Source organism: Ostrea edulis, chromosome 7, assembly GCF_947568905.1.
Source record: "Ostrea edulis chromosome 7, xbOstEdul1.1, whole genome shotgun sequence".
Classification (NCBI taxonomy): Eukaryota; Metazoa; Mollusca; class Bivalvia; order Ostreida; family Ostreidae; genus Ostrea; species Ostrea edulis.
The window spans coordinates 41,345,860-41,370,277 of record NC_079170.1 but is presented as its reverse complement, the minus strand read 5'-3'; the positions used below and the strand labels follow the sequence as shown (position 1 = coordinate 41,370,277).

General features: G+C 34.3%; 2 protein-coding genes and 1 long non-coding RNA gene across 8 annotated transcripts; 2 read left to right on the top strand and 1 right to left on the bottom strand.

Annotated features, from left to right (window-relative positions):
- The first annotated feature begins 784 nt into the window (after positions 1–784).
- LOC125655551 (cytochrome P450 2K6-like) lies at positions 785–2,558 on the top strand. The gene has a single exon (XM_056144431.1). It carries the CDS (start codon positions 1,440–1,442, stop codon positions 2,319–2,321), a length of 882 nt encoding a protein of 293 aa, XP_056000406.1. The 5' UTR covers positions 785–1,439; the 3' UTR covers positions 2,322–2,558.
- A 6,642-nt stretch (positions 2,559–9,200) lies between these two features.
- On the top strand, positions 9,201–24,307 carry LOC125655998 (cytochrome P450 1A1-like). Of its 5 annotated transcripts, XM_056144428.1 has the most exons (5): positions 9,201–9,292; positions 10,582–10,789; positions 11,236–11,271; positions 18,765–19,156; positions 22,090–24,307. In XM_056144428.1, the coding sequence occupies exon 5, from the start codon at positions 22,097–22,099 to the stop codon at positions 23,600–23,602; it is 1,506 nt and encodes a 501-aa protein (XP_056000403.1). In that variant the 5' UTR covers positions 9,201–9,292; positions 10,582–10,789; positions 11,236–11,271; positions 18,765–19,156; positions 22,090–22,096; the 3' UTR covers positions 23,603–24,307. The 5 variants fall into 5 exon arrangements, with proteins under 5 accessions (XP_056000403.1, XP_056000405.1, XP_056000404.1 ...); XM_056144430.1 differs by lacking the exon at positions 11,236–11,271; XM_048886550.2 differs by lacking the exons at positions 9,201–9,292; positions 11,236–11,271 and adding an exon at positions 9,343–9,450.
- Positions 9,809–13,650, bottom strand: LOC125655999 (uncharacterized). Of its 2 annotated transcripts, none has more exons than XR_008796995.1 (2): positions 13,342–13,650; positions 9,809–10,212 (listed from the first exon to the last, which is right to left on the bottom strand). It is a non-coding gene; the product is annotated as an uncharacterized LOC125655999 (long non-coding RNA). The 2 variants fall into 2 exon arrangements; XR_007362954.2 differs by lacking the exon at positions 13,342–13,650 and adding an exon at positions 11,234–11,290.
- Positions 24,308–24,418: the final 111 nt, after the last annotated feature.

The following is a 24,418-nucleotide window of genomic DNA, read 5'->3' as shown; positions in this document are numbered from 1 at the left end:
TTTTCATGAAATACATAAAAACATAAATATTAACAGTAAAATGTAAATTTTTTTGTGTTGGCAGCCTACAAACAAAGTTGATGATAATCGGATTTCAACAGTCTCGATTAAAGTCAGAATTTGTCAAATGTTATGGACTTTGTAACGATCTACTTTACCTATACAACTTGTCATTGCCTTAATGTTGTCTGAGGTGTTTCATACCAATTGCTGTGCTATTCTTGGCACACTCATTCTGATTAAAGATTCCTCTGTTTACCTGATCGTAGACACCCAATCCCAAATCCATGGGGGTGTGTCATCCAAACCCTCTATTTTGTATTCCTTTTACGGGTTATTAGATTGATCTTCATTTTTGTGTTTTATCTGGTGATGAAGGTAGCAATCACTGCAGAAAAATGCATGCTATGCTTTCTTGAATGCTTGATACATTCACCTGATAAAACAACAGATAAAGGACCTTATTGTTTAAGTGCACAATGACTCTTTTATACGTTGTTTAAAATTATATCCATAGAGCATATAGCTCTCGTGTGGGCCGGTGACGAAAATCTCGTTGTGTGGAAGTCCATATATGATAGAAACACGTCGAAACTTCACCTCTGGGTATATGTTAACATTCAGACGCACTCATGCATGCTACATTCATATCAATTCAGAAATTTCACATACCCTATTGCTTCATATAATAGGCAAAGTAGCGTGTTATGTAATTCAGGTGTTACACAAATCCGTGGGGTAAAGCGCGTAATCTTTCTTTGTGAACAATTATTTTAGTATCTTTCGTTTTTAAATTCTCAGACAGGATAGTGTTCATCGTGAATATGAATTCCGAAGCAAACCAGAATATTTTTTACTTTGCCGTATTGTTAATAATACTTTCGATCGTCTTTTTTACCACGAACCTTGTTTTGGTATGGAAGCAAAGACCACCTGGCCCCTGGGGACTTCCATTAGTGGGTCACCTACCCTTCCTTGGATCTAGGCCGCTGGATAAATTTAAACAATAGCAAAAGGAGTATGGCGATGTATTCTATTTACGATTCGGATCGTGGCCCGCTGTTGTCATCAATGGAAAAGACGCCGTGAAATCAACCCTTACTCAAGAGTCCGATAAATTTGCTTCTCGGCCACCGTTCTTCTCAGTGAAAAGCGTGAGCGGAATGAAAGGCCTTTCTTTCAGTGGGTTTGACGAGAGGTACTTGCTTCATCGAAAAATTGCTTGTAGTGTAATCAGAGAGATTGGAGGTTACGACAATGCTAAACTAGAAGATGTGTTTCGAGACGAATCGAACATACTGGTGTCGAGGTTTTTGTCAAACGAAGGCAAACCGTTTAACCCCAAAGATTTAGTTTACACAACCGCAGGGAGCATTATGTACCAGTTCTGTTACGGAAAGGGCGAGAACATATGAGATGATCCGGCATTTCTTAAGGTTATGAAAAACCAAGAAATATTCCAAGAATTCTTCACGATGGGAAATTATTTTGATGTTCTCCCTTGGTTGCGATACATTATGCCGAATCAATTTAGCAGGTTTTGGGAAATGATTGAACACCTTAAGAATGCCGGAAACGAAAACAGGGAAGATATTATGAAGACATTTGATCCAAATAATCCTCGTCATGCGTTAGATGGCATACTGATTGCTTGTTTGAAGTACGACATAACAGATGTCCCAAATGAAGTGGGGCTAACCAAGACTCAGCTGCTCGACACAATGCAAGACTTTTTTGGCGCTGGATACGAAACTATCGCTTCTACCCTGAGGTGGGCGTTGATGTATTTTGCTGAATATGAAGACGTTCAGTTGAAAGTTCAGAGAGAAATAGACGAAAAAATAGGAAGAAACAAAGCTATCTCTGTGAAAGATCGACTTAATTTGCCTTACACCGCGGCTACTATTCTAGAAATTATGAGGGCGGCACCAGTGTCTCCTATGGGACTACCGCACCAAGCAACCAATGATGTATTTGTAAAAGGGAACTTAATTGAGAAGGGAACTGTCGTGTTTTTTAACCTCGCCTCGGTTATGCATGACGAATATTGGGGCAATCCGTACGAGTTCCAACCAGAACGTTTCCTAGATGATAAAGGAAATTTGAACAAAGAAAAAGCCGACAATGTGTTGTCATTCAGCGCCGGAAGACGGAGCTGCGTTGCCAAAATGATTGCACAGGCTGAGATTTTTTACGTATTGTCTTCAGTGCTACAAAACTGTAGAATTTACAAACCTGTGGACACAATCTATGACTTTGAAGGCCTTTTGGAATTAAGTTACAAGCCCAAAGAATATGAACTGTGTGTTGATCCAAGATAATGGATGTATCATCGTCGTTCCAATGTGATGATTTACGACTAATTTCTAACGTAACTGACTGAGCTACATATGCATCTTTAAAGCTATTCAAAATTGTGCTGAAAAATAACTGATCAATAACCTGCAAATATGTTTGGTACAGTAGGTATTATAAAAGTAAATTTATATTTTGGTATTTTATACAATATAAGATCTACTAATGACAGTATTTATTATTATTAAAAAATATGTAACATATATTGATAATTTATTTATACATATGTACTTGTATTACATATCATATGTTCCGGAAATTTCCTTTTATATTACTATTTGAGCAAAAAAGATTCTATGAATTTAAGATCATTTTTTCTGTATGAAACCTAAAGAGAAATTCTTTATATAGTCAAATCATAATGATTAGCTGGTTCCTTGGCATAATTTGGCATTCGTTGTAATTTTCCTCTTTGATATTTAGTATCAATACAGCGTATGGAAGTTGGAAAATTCAACTTCAGACAATCATATAACACGGAGAATTTTGACGTTCTTGAAAAGATATATGTAAGGTGAAGATAACCAACAGTGATCAATCTCATAACTCGTATACGCAATACAAGATAGATAGTTGGGCAAACACGGTATGTGTATAAAATGTATAAAATTTCAGTTTTGGTATCGTTGAATCATGGAAAACAGATATCGTGCAGATTTTTCCCATGACGTCAAATATCACGGGGTGCAATGTGAGACAATAGCAAAATGAAAGTACACCACAAATGGTTCTTGTGTATAATTGCAAATATGATTTTAAATATAACTGTTGTGTAAACTTGTACTTAATTGAGCCCTACGGCTGAGCGTGTTCTAGATGTTCGATGTTTATCACTTTAGTAGAAAGGTGATATAACAATAATTACATAACCGTGCCTTCACCAATGTACCGAAAACTTCATTCAAAATTTATTAGACAAGCGCTTAATCAATTAATAAAGTTTATAAATATGACGGCATACTATAAAACCTGGCGTGGCTCCATTGGCCTGGCCTGGCCTGAAAATTGGCCCGATCCCAATTTTGGCCTCTAATTATGCTCTATCCAAAATTTTGGCCTGGCCTCAAATGTTGGCCTGACCTCAAATTTTATTGGCCTCAACCAAAATTTGTTTTAATTCAAAGTTTTGATTGATTTGATTGATTTATTATTGGTTTAGTTTTTCAAAGTCATAGGAGATATATGAAATGTTTGTGTTGTTTTGTAAATTGTGCACTTTAAAATAATCAGGAACTACCACCAATCTGATTGATTTTATTGAAAATCTATTGATCAGTTTATTGAATCAATCATTTTCTTTCCCCTTAATTTATATATGTATGTACTAGTACACACTAAAACATATTGCACAACTAATGAAACAATTGGCATAGTGATTTTTTCCATAATTATAATTGATTTCATTGATTTATTATTGATTTTAGTTTTTCTAAGTTGTAGAAATAAAATGATTATGTACGTTAGAATAAGCATAAACTACTACCAATCTGATTGATTTTATTGATTATCTATTGATTGGTTTATTGACAAAAGTATTTGTTTTTCTAATGAAATGACTGATTTATTGATATATTTTGTCTTCAATATAATTCAATTTGATATCAATTTACAAATAAAAGTGTTACAATTGTGTTGTCATTTTATGAATTCGATTTTACAATCAGCACACATTCAGAACAGAGCATATGGTTTTATTGGTTTCAAGGTGTAGATATGACACATGCAAATAATAATACCATATTTATATAGCACCCTTTTCATACACTATGTACGCTCATGTAGTGTAACTTGTTTAATTTCCAAAGCATAATACATGACATTTTTTAAAAAAAAAAATCAAGATAAAAACACTGAAATGTTTGCTAGAATAATGAAAATAACTAATAAGCTAAGGATTTTAGATTTGTATTTTTGTGTTCATTTATCTATACTTGACCTTGAATGCACAATTTAGATTAAAACGGATATGATGCATTATAAATATTTCTTGATTTTCAATACTCGTTGTAAAAGTGACAAGTTCCCATGCTATGAAGGCCCGTCCTGTAAGGATAAAGGGAATATATATCACCATATTATATGATGCTGATGAGAATGTTTGCTGAAGTTGGAAATTCCATTATACAGAAACAATGGAACAATCCAACATTTGCAAATGAGGTGTGTTTGATACAACAGAAAATTTTAATTAATAACTCATTTTATGATTGTGCCTAAACTGTATAAGGTATACAAAACTGTCCGTCTGCATTTTCAAAATTGTGATTTTTTCTGGTTTTGTGATAAAGCAACAATAAAACAGAAGTAATTACAATTATTACATTGCATCTGTCCATTCTCTTATTATCTTATATCAAAGTCTGTATTAATTAGTTAACAAAAATCGTTGTACATTTATCTAACCACTGAAACAGCTATATCTAAGCAAATATCTAATACACGTAATGCTCATACTATTGTCTTATAATGGAGAAAAAAAAAAGGTTTATGCATCTACAAATTCACAAAGTGTAGCTTTAATTTTTTGCTTTACTTCTTGACTTTTTAGACTGTCATCAAAATCATCTTTTATTCTAATCATTATCGACAATAAACGTTTTGTACATTGCTGTGTGACATTTCAAACTGTATATCATAGATTAACATCAATCTTGACTCCCTGTCAAGATCCGTGCTGTAGAATAATATGTTGTAAATAATATAATATCCCATTACAATACTAATGTTACATGTTTATTTCAAATAGTTTAAACAGATATGAACATCCTTAATTTATCAAAGTTGTAGCTTCAATCTGTATGATTTATGGTAGTATTTTTATTTCTAGACATCAAACTCATTGTTCTTATCAAGTAGGCAGTACACTACATTGTAGTGTGTGAAGTGTGATGATTCATCATTAAACTAGTCTGAATTTGTTTTTTAATTCATTATCAATAAGTGAAGTGGATCATTGGTAAATTGAGAGTTCTCAATGTGCACATCTACAAAATAACACAAACATATCATTTATGTTCAACAATTTTAAAACCAATAATAAAACAATGAAATCAATCATAATTCAGGAAAAAATCAACAAGCCAATAATTTCATTAGTTCCGTATTCTTTTTTTTTTTTTTTTTTGCTGTATAGTAGTACATAAGTTAGGAAGGGCAAATGTTTAATGAATAAACTGATCAACATATATTCAATAAAATTAATCAGATTGGTGGTAGTTCATGATTATTTTAATGTGTACATTCACAAAACAACAAAAACATATGATTCATGTTCAACAATTTTGAAAAAAAAACCAAAACCAATAATAAGTCAATGAAATCAATCATAATTCTGAAAAAAAAAGCATGCCAATCATTTCATTATTTGTGTATACGTTTTTGGAGGGTACTAGTACATACAGATATATTTATATTGCAAATCGTATTTTCCTCTATGAACCAACCAATTTCAGCGCGAGACACAATCTGTTCACATTGACTATGAACGGATTATGAACTAGCTTAAAGCACGCGACTAAGAGAGCGTGATGATTTGGACAAAATAGAACACCTGTTACAAAGATCTCGCAAGTCACACCTTTGGATTAAGATTGTAAACTTATGTGGATTATCATCCCAATCTTGCGGTCTCCTAACTCCAAAATACAGTGCACCTTGCAATGTTGATAAAAGGCAGGGTGAGACGAAATGTGACGTCATGTCTATGTGTTGACGTACGTCACAATAACTACTGTGACAGAGGCTAGGAGTTCGTTTTATGCAACAAAATAGAAGCAATGTAAACAAACGGTGTTTTAGTAAATGAATATAAATATAAAAAATGAACATCACTTTTGAGCTGTTCATGGTCAATATGAACGGATTTGGATTTGAGGCAAATTATCTGTGAATCGCTAGCGCGATTCACAGAATTTGCCTCAAATCCAAATCCGTTCATACTGACCATGAACAGCTCAAAAGTGATGTTCATTTCTTAAATGAAGGGAAAAGAAAATTATTTGATCAATAAAGTGATTAATATATATTCAATAAAATCAACCATATTGGTGGCATTTCATGATTATTTTCAAGTGCACATTAACATAACAACAGAAACATCATTTATCTGCTATGTGATTGAAAAACTGAAACCTATAATAAACCAATGAATGCGGTCAAAATTTTGAGTAAAAAACTGTATTTGGTTGAGGTCAAACATTTTTTAGAGGCCAAATTCGAGGCCAGGCCTACTTTTTAGGCCAGACCAAAATTTGGGATGGAGCATAATTAGAGGCTAAAATTGGGTCCAGGCCAATTTTGAGGTCAGACCAGGCCAATGGGGCCAAGCCAGGTTTTATAGTATGCCATATATGACTTGTGTCAGTCTTGCGTGTAAATTCGGCTCGGCACGAACATTGTGATTGTTCACCTATCGTAAACTAGTATTTTCTTATCGCTATTATTATTTTCAATAATAATAAATAAATTGTGTTAAATTTCAAATTGTCGTTTTAGTGAGTACCGCTGCTGCATTATTAAGGGTTAATTCTGATCCATAACACACCAAACGACATACATTTTATGATTGTGAGGCGGTAACTTGTCTTTCATCTCGATTAAAACCCCAAAAATTAGCTCTTGTCATTAGGATAAATCTAGATAAGTGAATTATCGATTAAATGACATGTTCAGTGTGTAAGTGACCCTACCTAAATGCTCTCAATATGTATTGCTAAAAAGGACGTACTGAAGGAAAATATTAATGTGGAATTTACACAATTTCAGTGTTGATGTCTTTCGTGAGATCCCTGCACAACTTTTACCGTACAAGTGAAAATTTGGCTTCCATTTCCCATATAAACGTTCTTTTTATGATCCCACGAAAGGATCCTGGTATGGATGAAATATCTGTAAATTAAATGTATTAGGATAAATATCTCAGTGTACACTATCCTGTTTGTTTCAGGATAAACCACACAGTAATTGCCATCAGCATATAGCGATTTCAATTTCCGAATGGTGTAAATCAAGGTCCTTTTCCAGTTCCAATGGTTTGATACCATTCTGTTCACATGTGTCTCCATGCATTGATTGAATGGTCGTATGTTAGGAAAACAACGAACACTACCTACCATTGCAGAAGACTTAGATTCAGTATTTTTGTGTCGAATGTTGTCCGGTACGTTTTATGAAAGAAAACATGTAATCAATTTGAGAATGAAACAGAAAAAAATCTGTCACTTTTCTTGCATGTACTCCAATATGACCTTGCATGAAAGGTGAATATAAGACAGTGATGCATATGGTTTGCCCTAAAATACATCCACAAATCGAAATTGATTATTCAGATCATCACTTGTTCGTATAACATTTACAAAGAAAAGAATATGACAGTTTCCATAAAAAATATATACATCGGACACTATGCAAAATGACAAAATAGCGCGATTAATCTATGTTTCTATTCAACGTAAGTTTCATGTAAAACTTATACGGTACCAATTTTGATGCACCAGATGCGTATTTCGACAATTATTTTCTCTTCAGTGATGCTCAACCGAAATGTTTGAAATCCGAAATAACGATAAGTTTGCAAGAGCTATTATAGGGGAAAACAGAATGCCAAAGGTGGGTGAAATTCGTGTAAGAGCTATGCATGAGGGAGATAATCCGTAATTTTGAAATGAATTTCTAAATTTTATCACAGTAATTAAATATACATTCGTATTTCCAAGCTAGTAACGAAGTACTTTGCTACTGTGCTGTAGAGACCCTCGGAGACTACATGAAATATAATCTTGAAAAGGTACAGACTGTACATAAAAGTATTCGCAGGATCCCTTCATTTTTCAAACGGTGATTAATTGTATATAATCCAGTACCAACCCGTAAGTCTCCCATCGAGATTGCAGCTAATAGAATTCCCGTTTTTAAATTATGATTTCATTTGTTTTGTATCATTATTAAAATATATTTGAAAACTGATGTTTATCATGGTTGCTTATAAGAAGGTCTAAGGTATATAGTTCTGATGTTATTTTGTTGACACATAACGTATAAAGATAGAGGGTTGACGAAGGATGTGACCGTTCAGGAGATGCTTACCCCTGTTTGACATTTCTTCCGGGGTGTCTAGGGGTCCATGCTTGCCCTAGATTTTGATGAGATTGATCACTATGCGTTAGTTTTGCTTTTCATCTGTCAATTAAAATGTCTTTAAAAAGAAACAATTGTCTACTAATATGACGAATGCAATCATGTCTATGCCCACAAGGAGTGTTCCTCAGTTGCGGAAAGGAAAACGGAACACATGAATAAAAAACTTGGAAAATATCTATTCAGACTGTCACCTTCAGAAAATATTTATTAGTCTATCCAATGAATAAGAGGTTTCACTACCAACAACACCACCCAGCAAATACAAAGTTGAAAAAAGATAAAATATGTTTTCAAAAACTTTCATCACACAAACCTTTTCAAATCGATCTTGCTTTTATTCGAATTTTATATTTTTAAGATAATTGAATGTAATTAATTAAGACCATCTCATTATTAATCTTATTAACATACCAGTTTTCAGATTAGAAATAAACTGTCAAAAGTGTCCATCTATTTCAGACTGGAGTGCTGCGGTTAGAAGTCTGCTAGTCAAAAATTAATAAATCAAACACAACATGCTTAATTGGTTGACTTAACAAGCTAATGAATTATCGTTCCTTTCTCATACTATGTGTTGTAAGTACACACATATACATCATACACGTATCATATGTAAATGCATGTACGTTAAGGGCAAGTTACACTCGAGAGTAAATAAATATTGACAAAAGAGAAAAGGTGATTTTCAGCGATGTAATACTGGTTATCGATCACCAATGTATACATTTAGAGAAGAACGAAATAGCTCTGGTGACTGGAGTGTATTGGAAGTACATGGACACAGGTGTCATTCATTAAGGTAGCGTGAATTTACTTCCCGGAATTCCTTACTCCGTCATATAATAGTTGAAAAACGAGAAGTGTTCCGAAAGTGTCTTGGTGTGGCCGTGACTGACTCGATGACGGTAGCTAGAAAAAAATCAACCATAGTTTAGATTAGGAAAGATATCCGTGAAGGTTTGTAGTAATGGTAGATTAAATGTTTCGTCCGTTTGGTACTTTTGGCCACCAAAACCACCAATCCATGCATAGCTGCGCTACGTAAACAAAGTTGTGATCGATCAAAGCATTGCAATCTCTGAGTGCTGTGAGATTAGATAATATTTATGCAGTCATTAAGATGCTAAGCAAAGTTTCATCCGATAAGGGGAAGTTGGTGGGTGCATTTAACATGGACAACGAAATCATAGTTTCGTTTGGTGACTGAACAAAATGCCATGAATTTGTATTCAACAGTTCAACTCACATTTTCTCTGCTATTTAACAACGCAATAAATATATCCGATGGTAAAAGTCAAGAAACACAAAACTCAAATAACATTTCACTGTTCTGTAGTTTTATTCCAAAGATAAATATATCATCAAAGTATCTTTTCCAATCATGGCGAATATATTGTGCAAAATTTACATAAATATCTCAGGAAGTTTATTCTGTACCTTTTCTTCCAAGCAACCCATTACTAAGATTGCATAGGTAGGAATCACCAATAGCTGTGCCTTTTATTCGAAGATAGAAATCATCGTCAAATTGAAAGTGGTTATTCTCTGGAGCTACTTGAAAAGCTTTAAGTATAAAGTGTTTAGAAAATCTTTCGCTAATGTCTCTTGGATATTTCTCAATCCAAACTTTCACAGCTTCTAGTCCCAAGTCATATGGTATTTTGGTATAAAGACTGGTAACATCAAAACTAACTAGAAGTGTGGTTTCCTGTACTTTTTCTGAAATGTAATTGAGAAAATCCAAATCATCACCAATAAAAATACTCGTAAGGACCTTTTTGCATATTTGTTTAACAATTGAATCAAGCAGATTACTTATTCTTTGAGTACTTGATCTACTTATTGAGCAGGACCTTCCTCATGCACGTCAGTTGTTTTAGTTTATCAAGATCATTGGAGAATAAGTTGTAATATAAATATACCCTCTAAGATTATGTGCAAAAATTATTGCGATGTGGAAAATGCGATAGAAGTTAGCTTTTTCATTCTTTGGGCAGCGCTTGTAATTCACATTTGTAATGACAAAAGAATATACATATCAATGTAATCATTTGTAAATTGAATATGAGTTAATTGATGTTTTTGCAGTTACGCAATCTGAAGTCAGACAGATGTTGACAAAAGCTGTTAGGTAAAATGTTGGGTCCCGAAATAGGACGTTAAATTGTGTGCTTCTCTGCATCGGTAGGCACAGAGCTGGTCACGTATGGAAGTGCAGTGCGAGTTTGTCGCGGTATGGATTGGATGAGCGTAGCCCCTGCACAGACAAATATCGCACTAGTGTGACCGAAGATATGTAAGTTTTTATGTTATTTGATCGTATACATATTTTGCTTAATGCACATGTTACATTGAAAGAAAATAAATTCAACGAGTCCTTTACAGAAGCACAGCTACTAAACTATTTTCACTGTTACATGTGTATGTAAGACGATATGTCTTGAATTAATTTGCTTTCCAGTATGCTTGTTAGATATGCTGTAAAGCATCATATATATTCCATATCAATTCTAATTTATTGGTAGTTTTATGTTTTGACAGTGCATGTCTTAATGTTGCCAACTCACATTTGAATCATTTGATATATATTCAAAACATAAACATTTAACACGTGACTTTCTTGTCACGCAAGCTAAACGAGGTCGTTACCTAATTGGAAAATTCCTTTAAACATTGCATAATTCGAGATATTTAGTTTCTCGGTATCAGATCGGAGTAAAATCTATACGTACATACTTACAGAGACAGGCATTATGTGTGAACCTACTACTGAAGAAGGTACGTGTGTCCTAAGGTTCCTGACATAGGGGAGATTCATACATATCGATGTATGCGTGTATGCTTTTGTTTATTCCATGAATATCCTTCATTTTAATCATATGTCTCATATTTGAAATAAAAACTTAAGGGAACTGATTGCATGTGTCAATAATGGTATATTTTCTTTCATATCATAGATGTAAGTAACCCGTCTGTAGGGTGAATCAAATGTCATGAAATTGTCCATACTACAACATATAATTATGATAAAATAGTACGAACATTAAGATATCAAAAATATAATGGTTATCAACAAATATATACAGTGAAGACAGCTAGTGTAATTAAAGGGGAAAAATAGCTAGTTAGCATACATTTCACCAAACAAAGCGATGTGATTATCAGATTAGTGATTCATATTTCAAACAAATGCAATACAATATTCAATCTAACGGTTACAAAGAAGAACTTTATAATGATTCAAACGTATAAGAGGAGTATCAAAATCCCGCATTAGACATATTAAAATAAAAGTATGTACCATATATCCATCTGTCTTTAGTAAATCAGAAGTGATAAACGAATTCGATAGGTTACATGAGGAATATGATTTGGTTTCAGCTTACAAAGCTTATAACAAGATTGTCGTTGTAAGGCTCATTGTTACAGCTGTATTTTAAACGAACTTGGCATTAATTCCACTTTTGTTGATCGTACTTATACTCCAACTAATCTTTCAAAGGTGAAATTCATCAAAACCATGCTTCTGTTTTACACACATTTGATATCCCAGTTAATGGGTCGGATGAATATGGGTTACCCTACCTATACTGGATTGCTAAACTTTATATAAAGTCTTACAAAGATTCAGTACGTACTCGACCAAGCCCCTATCTTTGCTCCTCACGAAAATATTAACAACTGTGAAGAAGTAACTTCCAACGTACTGCCAGAAGTAATGTAAATGAAATGTGCATTCTAAAAACAATCCAAAGAACTTTTAGCAAAGGACCAGAGCCACAAACCCCATATTATGGCCCTTAAAATATATAAAAATGAAAGTAAGTGTTGAATAGGAGTATTGGTGTTATAAATATGTATCAGAATCCGGGGCTTAAAAAAACATGTTAGATTTTAAAAATAGGAGCACAACTAAAGCTGTATACATACTAGAACCGGATATGGTACCGTATTTCTGTCATTTTCCACCAAAAACTGGTTATTTTGTAAAGGTTTTGTCATACTGGTTTCATCTCGCCCAAAATATTTAAAGTATTTTTATATATAATATACACCTTTTCAATTGACCATAAATGCAAAAATATTTTAGGGCGAGCTATGAGCACTATTTTTATTTTTAAAAAAAACCGATATTCCGGATTGCTGAAAAATATTACGGTTATAATGCGCTAGTGGTGGTAAACTTGAATTTTACAGAAAATATGGCTGGTTTAAGTATCTTATGGAGAAGGAAACTACGTTTTTTATTTCGTGTCATGTATATGTACATAGGTCATTTTAGTTCGGTGTTTATTTTTAAAGCAAGGGAAATTCCCTCACCTAATAATAGTTTTCGGTTGCAGCTTGTTTTGCCCTTTTACTATAGATGTTCATTTTCAATACCTAGTTGTTTTCATCTTTTAAAGTTGTTCACAATACATCTTCATTGCATCGTTGCTTAAAAACCGTGTACAATTTTGGTAGTTTTACATTATTATCATAAACATTATCATTGAACGAAACGACAGGTACCGAAACTGTTAGGCCTAGTGACTGAAATGAACATGGCGGGGCGTCTTCTTTCACTTTGGGATATCGGAAAATATTCAGGCTTTACGCAAGTATTCTTGTATGGTACTGATATCATATCGAATAATTTTTGATCTATTTATTTTACAAAAGTGTTACTACGCAGCTTTAGACTGTCAACATTCGAAATAACTGTTTTATTTAACCTAACTTTACGTACATTGGGAGCAAGTCCTTCTTTGATTTACAGTACATCCAAGTTTCGGGCTGAATATTAGCATGACCTGGTCAGGCAAAAAGGAATTCAAAATAACAGATTTAAACTACAACATGACTTACCATAGCATGCAGCATTGCCGCGAGTTAAATCCGACAGTAAATTATGTAAGCAATTCATAGATAGCGATCCACATGTTATCGATGAGACATGACGTCATCTGTTGTAAGATATTCATGACGCATTTTATGCTTCGATAGGCGGATCAAGTAACCCCCATATGAAAATACTCGATATACTGGTTTTGTTTTGTTTTGATTTCACATATGATATCGTTGTACATGTCATGAGTTTTTTATTTTCTATTTTTATGTAACTTTACTTGTAAACAAAGACTGCGTTTTGTTTTTTGTTTGGGGGGGGGGGGGGGGTAAGACAGTACAATATTTATAAATTGTGCATGTTTGATTCCGTTGATTTTCAATTTCATGGCCTAGTTCGAAGGCCTATCAACGTATCAGTGTTCCATTGTCCAATGTAAAATTAGAAAAGGAAAAATAGTGTCGTCTTGGTTGTCAAGGAGGTGTGTCCCAATGCCAAGTTACCTTTAAACAATATAAACAAATATTTTTTTCAGCGTGCTCAACAAATCAAATTGCGTGATACAAGTAAAATTAAATTATGACAGACGGACTGAATGCTACATTATATATGTTTTGCCAATTAATAAACTGGACATGTGTTGTGCCAATAAATATATCTTAATTTAATAATCCAGCCTACAATAGCAACAGGAAATTGGGCTTAAATTGTCCAATCTTCAAAACCTTAAATTGTGTACATGTGTGTGGTGGCGGTGGTGGTTTTCATCCACTCAAACTGTCCCAATCCCCCTCCCAAATTCAATTTCTTTAAGTGTGCAGTGGATAGATCGCCACATGGACCCATCCAAGTCTACTGTAAGGATGTTTTAAAATATCGGTTTCAAATGCAATTAGTTCACACACAAATATATATAGACAACATTATTTGACGATTTGCATTTTAGTTGCTTCTATCCATACACGCTATACAACAGTACTGAATATATAACTGAGAGAGAGAGAGAGAGAGAGAGAGAGAGAGAGCACACCAGTAATTGTATACAGGTACGGGAAGTTTAATCAAATCTTAAATGTACAATATTATTCTTATTAATTAACCATTCCACTTCATTCTGATATATTTAATTTCTCTTTTTTCCATGTTAAATTATTCGGCTGGCGCGAGTTAGGACTGCCCCCCCCCCTCCCTTTTTTAAACCGATGTTACGTGCCTAGCTATCTAACGCCCTCTCAGTCAAAAATGAAATAAATATAAAATCTATATTACTACAACTTCATTGGATTTACTAGACTTTTTTTTACCACCGTAATACATGTTTATGCAAGCGGACAATCTAGGCATTTTAAAGAAAATTTTCATCTTCGATAGCAAAATGTGTTCAGCCCACGAAGAGAAGAATCGACCCAAAACCCATGGCAAGCGAAGATGATTTTTGCCCCCGTTTTCAGGTGTTATAACTGATATAAAAAAATAGTATGTTCTATAACTTTCATTCAGAAGACGGGTAAGTTCGTGAGTCACTGAATAAACAAAAAATTGTCCGCATTCTTATTTCAATCGCGTTGTCAACTGTACACTTTTTGATATTTCTACACTACCTGTAAACATGTAGACAGCGGATCTAAATCATCTAACAGTGGCGTAGCTTCCATTGAGGCAACCGAGGCAGCTGCCTCGGTAAAAAAAAAACCCACCTTTTACGTTGTTAAAATGTCGATAGCTGCGCCCCCCAGACCCCCTGCCTCGGTAATATTCGAACCCAAGCTACGCCTATGTCTAATATTCTTAATTACAATGAAAATTATACATTAAAATACATGTGGTGCACTAATATAAATGTCAATCTTTTAAAATAATCGCACAAATAAACCAATGCTTTTACTTGTCATTTTATGGTCCACATTTCTTTGAGCTGATATAATTCATGCTATTTAACAAATTGAAATCAATGCCAATTTATACCATGTGATATTCGTTTGTTCATTTTCAAAGTCAAATGATCCTTCTCTTGGTGAACTCGTGCTGCTCGTGCTGTGAAACAATGTGCGACTAACACGTACAGGTGTTTGTGTACGGGATGTCGAGAATTTGGGCGTTTCATAAAGGTGTGAACGTCTGCGGGGAAGTCTGCATACGGATATATATCAATATCTTGATATATCTATATACAAGAAATAATCCCGATTTACAAACATGTTGAGGTTTCTACTTAGAGATAATTAAAATCCATTTAGTGACACTGTCCACTCTATATCTGCTTCAAACATATAAACGTGGAAAGTTAATACAGAACGGACGTCATAAGTTAAGGGTAATTAAGATGAATTGTTTCGAATAGCAAACTCCAACATGTAAACAATTTAAGTAAGTTATCAAATCAGTATGGTAATTCTTTAAAGATAGACAGTGAAGGTACATTTTTATACCCCCCGAACGAAGTTCTGGGGGGTATATAGGAATCACTCTGTCTGTCTGTCTGTCCGTCTGTCCGTCCGTCCGTCTGTCTGTCTGTGCAGATTCGTGTCCGGGCCATAACTTCTTTGTTCTTTGACTTAGGTTTACCATATTTGGCACACAGGTAGATCACCATGAGACGATGTGTCAAGTACCTTCATGACCTCTATATGACCTTGACCCTTGACATCAAGGTCAAAATTAAAGGTTTTTTACAATGGATTCGTGTCCGGGCCATAACTTCTTTGTTCTTTGACATAGGCATACCATATTTGACACATGAGTGTATCACCATGAGACGATGTGTCATGTACCTTCATGACCTCCATATGACCTTGACCCTTGACCTCAAGGTCAAAATTAAAGGTTTTTTTTACAACGGATTCGTGTCCGGGCCATAACTTCTTTGTTCTTTGACATAGGCATACCATATTTGACACATGAGTGTATCACCATGAGACGATGTGTCATGTACATTCATGACCTTTATGACCTTGACCTTTGATCTCAAGGTCAAAATTATAGGTTTATGCCATGGATTTGTGTTCGGACTAATCTTCCATTTTCTTCTACAAATGCATACCATATTTTTACACTCAGGAAAGAGGTAATTTATACCTATTAACAACACCCTTTGGGGGATTGGGGTAAGCGGGGGGTATTCTTAGTGAGCATTGCTCACAGTACATCTTGTTAAAAATTAAATTACTATTTTAAATTTACAATAATATATATCATTAAATGATATGAATATATACAAGTCGCCGTTTTATACGTTTTAATTTTCACCCACTAATATTTCGCTTAGTATTTTTTTATCACACGAAGGTGCACGGTGGCACAAAGGAGGCACAGATGTCAGATCTCCGTGGACTTAAATGTCTACCTCGCTCAGACAATTAAGACTTCAGAGGTGCCGACAATTTTCAAGGTCCACCGTGTTTTATTGTTTAAAAAATAGTTTGAAAACTCCATTTTTGTAATTAGTTACTATAATAACTCATGTTTAATCAAAATTATACAGTTGTCTCTCTTTTTTTTATTATCCTCAATTATATCAATTTTAATGGAAGTTGATACAAATAGATATATGCAACTTGAAAATATAAACTCGTCTTTGAGTTAGACGGTAAAACAATACTGTTTGCTGTGGTCCTTTCACTGCAAGGAATTTTAATTTTTGATCACGATTTTTCAATTACATGTATGTCCAATACAGCGGGGAAAAATTGTAGTGTTATGTAGTGGGAAGGGGGGGGGGGGGGCAATATATCACAAATTTAAACATCGTGATAGAAAATATACAAGTTCCTAGTATTTTAACAGTTGTGATTTACAATCAGAATAAGCCCCAAAAATATATATTAAACTATGCGTCCATTATTTGTGTATTACACTGTGATTCTCATAACGTCAACATCATGACGTTATATAGTTTTTCTGTTGAAAAACAACACAAAGTTTAAACGACTGTAAAATGAAAACTAGAAAAGATATTGTTATAAAATAAATTGTTCTATGACCTATAAACCCTAGAGCATCAACTGTGAAAGTCTCATTTATTTTGGTGAAAGGGCCAATTTTAGTACTTTGTGGATCTAGTCCTTTGAAATAGCAAAACTTAGTTTTTCAAATCAAAGAAATCAAAATGTGTGACTTCTTAATACCTTACACGATCATTCCTCACGTTAAGCTAAAGAGCGAACTTTTTGACATCATAGACAAATATGGAAATCCCTAATATTCCTATCTAGTGATCAGTCATCCCAAACAAAAGAATACTTTGTTAAACATTTCTCTGATTCCACGCACAAGTACTCTGAAATTGGAATTAAAAGATGCTGGAGATGCTGGAGTTCCTCATTGACAATACTTTCGTGGTCTTTGGCGTGATTGTCGGTTGAACTTCCCATTTTGCCACTTTGTTAGCTGACCTGTTTTTATATTTCTATGAAACAGAATGTATTGAAAAACTTTTATGTGAGAAGAAAAATCTCTTACTGTGGCCTTCAATTTGACATTTAGATATATTGACGACGTTTTATCTGTTAACAATAACTTTCATTCACGTCATTCGATATATCCTAGTGAACTCGAAATAAAAGACACCACAGAGTCGTCTACTGCTGTTCCATACTTAGATATTTTATTAAAAGTAGATGTTGGCGGCAAACTGGCAACTCAACTTTATGACAAGCCGTATGATTTCGGCTTCTCCATCGTCAACTTCACATATTTATGTAGCAATATTTCAATATCATCTGCATACGGTGTTTATCTATCAACTAATTCGACACACAGGGGCTTGTTCTGCATATCGTCAGTTTTTAAATAGAGGCAGATTACAGACAAAAATATTTATGGTACAGGAGTTTGTCAGTCTCATTTGTGAATTCATGCAAATTGAAAGGTCACTGGTCGGGGGGGGGGGGGGGTTAACATGGAGTTCCATTTGTACTTTAATTTCTATTAGATAATATTTTAGTTATGTCGATGTCATATTTTCATTTGTATGTTAAATATAAAATATAAGTAATGATGGGACTAGACATTTAATACCCGGTAGAGTCGTACCCACGTTCGCCAACAAATACTCTACATTAGCTTCGTTTTCTTCAATAATTAAATTTAGTTACCTTAAGGTCAGAAAAAAAAAATCGATCGCAGGCTAGGTTAAATCAAATATTTATACCGCTATTAGTCTTTCCAGAACAAGTACATAAACACATGTTTTGTCGAATGTTGTCCTGTATGATTTATGAAAGAAAAACTGAAATACATTTTAGAAAAAACTGGATAAATTCAAAATAATTGTACACTTGATGCATGTACTCTAATAATATGAAGGTGCATATTAAGCACGAAAAATGCGATTTATCTTGGGATGTGATAACATATTACCAGCATTTAAAGCTTTAATATTTTGAAAAGTAGGTTGGCTTAAAGAGTAAATCATCATATATACCTGTAATTATTTTTTTTACAGATTGAAGTTATGTATACGTAATTGATTTTCCAAGTTAACGATATCTACAGAATATATATCGTAAGTACAAACGTTGAAGATAACAGTGATCAACCCCAAATCCTACAAGGAATACAAATTGATAATAGGGCAAACACGGACGAGAAATGGGATAAAATACATAGAAAGACCGGTCACAACCGTCGTCAGCAAGACAGAAAACAATCTGAAAAACACACCATTGAGACTGAAGTCCAACTTTATCTTTCATACGTTTATGATATAATCAACGAAATAAAGTGCATAAAACTCATTGATAACAGCAGCGACCCACAGTGTAACGAATCAAACGAACTGACTTAAAACTAAAGGGAATACTGATATCATCGTTTGAAAAAGACATAACAGTACAGGTAGGTAGGAAATACAATGCTCATTCCAGTGGGAAATGCATGCTTAGTAGTCCAGTTTGTTCTTTTACGTTCCATTCGAAAAATGTTGACTTGTATAGAGACGTCAGTAGCTTTAGGTGGAGTGTCTCGAATTTTGACATGTGATTGGCGCTCAATCCTGTTGCAGTGGGAGTTCATCATCGAGGCAACGCCTACCGTGGTTACATATCTCCCTTTTAAAAAGCGATGTTAGGACACTATTCTGCATTTCTTTTATAATATAGGTGCTTAGCAACAACACAATTACTGCAATGATCAACTTGTTTTTATTAAGCGTCTGGAGAGAGAATTGAACATGAGACCTCTTTGTTGCAAAATGTGTACCTCAACCACTAGTCCAGGAAGGAATTAGTTCATGCTTTTTGAACGTTAATCATTGCAAAATTTTGTTTAAATTGATATACAATCAATACGTTATTTGCGAATTCTCGTAGTTATCGCCTCCAATGGAGACTTGGGGAAAGGCTTTACATGCATTTTGTGCAATTCATCCGTATGTGCTACATGCACATGTTGTGGAGTCTTACACCTCACACTAGATATGATATCAAGGTTAGGAACATATAATCGTTATATACTTACTGTGTATAAAACCAAGACACATAAACGTACAAAACTGTTTCACTTGATTCACATTTTACCTTATGTTAACGTTAACCTCCATATGAGTGAAAAATGCTCGAGCAATATATAACCAACCAACGAACTTGTGTTAATAAACAATCAGGTCTGCATAGTATCATCTGAAAATTGACTCTTTCTTTGAAAGTCTTAATTCAGATATTTGATGAACACCAGTTCATACTGATGCTTTTGAATATTAGAATGCAGACTGCAATTCGCAATTATGAATGTTAGCTATCACATGTTCTTTAAACCACAACGGATTTCGGATGAAAATTCGTTTGAATCAAACCGATTGTCAATATATGTCCTCAATATAACCAACATTCTCGGTCGTAAAACAGTTGTGTATTCTATCATATTTTATATATTGAATTTCCTACAAATATGACGTCTCCATACGAGTGAACAATTCTCAAGAGGGACTCTAAACAATAGTCAACCAACCTACAAATATGATTATACCATTGCACATTAACAAATCAATATAAAAGATTCAGTACTGAAGAAAACAAAATTATTTTGACCAATTTGAAATTCGGAAGCAAATTAAATCATTTTGTGAGACACTATATGCAGATAAAGAGTTACAACTACTTGATATTGATCTCAATACAATCATAAGCACACCTGATTAAAAAATATATAACAAAAATCAAATAAGATGAAGTTGCACCTAACTTTCTAGAAGGTAGTGTTCTAGAAAGTGAAATTTTGGAAATGTTAAAAAACATAAAAACTAATACGCCCCCTTATAGTGATGGGTTTTCCGAGATTTTTTTAATATATTAAGAGCAATTAATTGTATTTTCACAAAAAGAGCTAACTATTTCCCAAAGGCTTGACATTGTTTCATGTTTACTAAGAAGTGAAAAGCCAAGACATGATTTAAAGAATTGGCAGCCCATTACTAAATGCCTTTTACAAACTTATTTCTGGTTTTCCGACGTATAGAATGAAAGGAATATTAGAATCAATAATTTTAGATACACTGTCTGAATTTATGAAATGAAGATATTTTGGTGAAAATGACAACTTTATCTACGACAGAATGTTATATACATAATATAAAGATACCACTGTATTACTAGTGTTGATAAATTTTGAAATAACATTTGATTCAATAGCTTGGTTAATCACGTAAAAGGTTGTAGAGTAATTTAGATTTGGAAAAGATTATTGAGTAGATTAGAATTTAAATGCCAATTTTAAAATGGAAATTCGATAATGCAAATAAAAACACACCAAAGGAAATGAAATCGACAAAAATCGTATATATTTTATTATTTGAATGAACGGTGTTCGTTGCTACACTTACATTTCTTGTGTATTAAAAGTTACATCCCATTCACATTATTCGCAGGTCCAGGTTAGAATAGGTCCTCAATTTACCCTGCTTGTCATACGAAACGATTAAATTGGGGTGGTCCGTCGGATGATACCGCAAAAACAGCGGTGCAGTACGATAGATATCCCTCCTTACTCAAAGACCGTAAGTGCCGAGCATAGAACAAAATGTGGAATCCCTTCGCCGGCAATTGTGACGTCTCTATATGAGTGAAAAACTCTCGAGCGGGACGTTAAACAATATATAGCTAACCAACGAGGATGAAAATATGTCACTCAGTAAGCCGAAAGGTGACTGAACGGTTACTGAAAGGTTACTGAGTGGCAGAGTTCTGACACCCCGTCACCTATCGAGACTAAATGGCACAGTTTCATACTGCAGTTTCCATTGGAATTGCAGAATAACCCACATTTTCTACATTATTGTCGCTCCGCTATGGGGAACAATGTCTATTCCAATCTAGGGATTTTCCTGTTGGGTACAAAAAGGCATAAAGTGGGACCATTAACGTGATAGTTTTCCCTATATTTCTGATCCTAATAGACAATGTTGAATGATCCAGGATATTATGATGTTTGTAGAGAAGACGATTACCTGTCTTGTAAATCTAAGATCTTAGTTCCGATACATTTTCATTGAGTGACGCTTACTTAGTTTCCTACGTAAGTCAGTCCACAAACGATGCGCTGAATTGCGTAGACACCATTATATGATTTGCAGGTCAGATTTCACTAAGTGTTGGTGTTCTAACCAATAAAACATCTCGATAGGAATGAAAAATTGTCGAGCTAAATAGTATACAACCAGCCAACTACATCTGTAAAAGAATATAGATTGCCTTTATTGAGAAATTATTCAAAATGTTGAATGGATAGAGACAAATACGATAATGGAAGAAAATGATATGACTTGTTTGTTTCAGATACGCCATGGGTGTATTGGACATCTTTTCATCAGGAAATATGGACACATGCTGGTTCCTAACAATAACTGCAATAGTCATTGTGGTCACAAAAGCGCTGCTATCCAGGTCCAAGTCCGTTCCCGGACCATGGGGATTCCCAATAATCGGTCATTTGCCTCTTCTTGGAAAAAATCCTTTAAAACAGTTCGAACATTACAGAGCTATATATGGCGATGTATATAAAATTCAACTTGGAGTTTGGCCTACAGTGATCATTAATGGTCATCATACTGTAAGAAAAGTCTTGGGTGAACAATCAGATAGTTTCGCTGCAAGACCTGCATTTAATTCCTTTAAATCCATTGAAAACATGACCACACTAACATTCAGTTATTTTAACCCGAGGTATCTTCTGCATAGAAAGATAGCAAGCAGTGTCGTTAGAGAATATGCAACAAAACATAGCAAGAAGATGGAGGAAATCCTTCAGGATGAGGTTGATGTAATTGTTAATGAGTTTATCAGACAAAATGGGAAGCCTTTTGATCCTCATAAAACCGTATTAGAGGCAACTGGGAGCTTTATATACCAATTTTGCTATGGTAAAGGTGAAAATGTGAGAGATGATGATGATTTCCTAAAATATATAAAAGATTTCAACGATTTTGAAGAAATTGCAAAGGCGGGTAACCCAACAGATCTTCTTCCATGGATGGGATTTTTATTCCAGAAAAAAATTCAAAAATTTAACAAATTGATCAAAGATGCCACAAAATCTCGTAAAAAGAAAATTGGAGAACTGTTGGAAACTTTTGACCTGAAACATATTCGTCATGCTGTAGATCTACTAATGTCAAAGATTATAAAGTATGAATTAGGGGATGAGCCTAATGAAATTGGATTAACGAAAAATGATGTGTTAGGCGTGGTTGGAGATTACTCGGGCGCAGGATTTGACACTTCAGCGAAAGCCTTCCTTTGGCTTCTTCTTTATATGGCGGAATACCCAGAAGTTCAAACCAAAATCCAGGAAGAAATAGAAGAGAAAATAGGAAATCGAAGAGTAACAGCAAACGACCGAGAGCAGATGCCATGGACGGAGGCAACGATTATTGAATCAATGCGTCTGGCAGGAGTCTCTCCATTAGGTCTTCCTCACTGTGCAACAGAGGACGTCTTCGTAAACGGATACATGATTAAGAAAGGCACTGTTGTTTTATTCAATTATTACTCTGTTGGTCACGACAAACAGTGGGATGATACGTTTAAATTCAAACCAGAACGATTTCTGGACTCGGAGGGAAAGTTGAATAAAAGCAAAATTGAGAGTGTGCTGTCCTTCAGCGCTGGAAGAAGACGGTGTCCTGGCGAAGTATTAGCTCGTAACGAACTCTTTTTGCTGCTTGCCTCTGTTCTTCATAAATGCCAAATTAGAAAACCGCAACAAGAGGAATACGACTTAGAAGGAGTCTTTGGAGCTACTTACTCTCCTAAGCCGTACAATATTTGCGTACTTTCCAGAGAATTTTAAGCATACCTGATATTGCGACAGAATCCAAACTAATACAGCATAGTGCCATAAATGAGTCAACCGTTATTTGTTTTACTATATGATTAATTGAAAACAACAAATTTTCTAAATCATTTTCATCAACTTATCAATAATCAATTTAGAGTAGCTTTTACACCATTAACAGCACAAATATAAGTAGTGTACGGTCTCGGTGTTTTTCATATCCTAAGGAGCCATACACATATTACATTACTCCAGGAATACTGTATTCTATGTTTCGTTCTTCTCTTTCTTAGAATTATATCAGGAAATGGAATGGTAAAAGTTGATGTTAACGCTATCTATTTTGTATTGCTTGTAGGAGTTATGAGATTGATCACTGTTCGTTATCTTCACCTTGCATTAGTCATATTTCTACAACTGTTGGTAAAAGTTTTTTTTAAAATCATGAATGGGGTTTATGTCCAGATATCCTATAATAAATGTTTTATAGTTCTAGCAAACATTATCTCACAATGATTGCTCAAACAAAGGCTATTTATCAATTAGATATATAGCGTACAACGTAAAAGTTGACTCGTTTATGACACTACACTATATAGAGAAAGAAACTTAACACTCTCGATAGATCTTATCTTTAATTTTATCAATACCTGTATATACAGCTACTTTCTTGAATGGGTGTATGTTTTCAAAATAAATGTCAGTGTCAGTAAAGTTCAACAGCATATCATGGATTTATATTTACATTCGCAATCGTTACATGACGTGTGACACGATAAAGATCCCTCCCTGCTCAATGGTCATAAGCTCCGAGCATAAATCTAGATTCTA

Coding starts and splice junctions, on each gene's coding strand:
- LOC125655998 (XM_056144429.1), top strand. CDS start 22,097: ATGGGTGTATTGGACATCTTTTCATCAGGAAATATGGACACATGCTGG.
- LOC125655551 (XM_056144431.1), top strand. CDS start 1,440: ATGAAAAACCAAGAAATATTCCAAGAATTCTTCACGATGGGAAATTAT.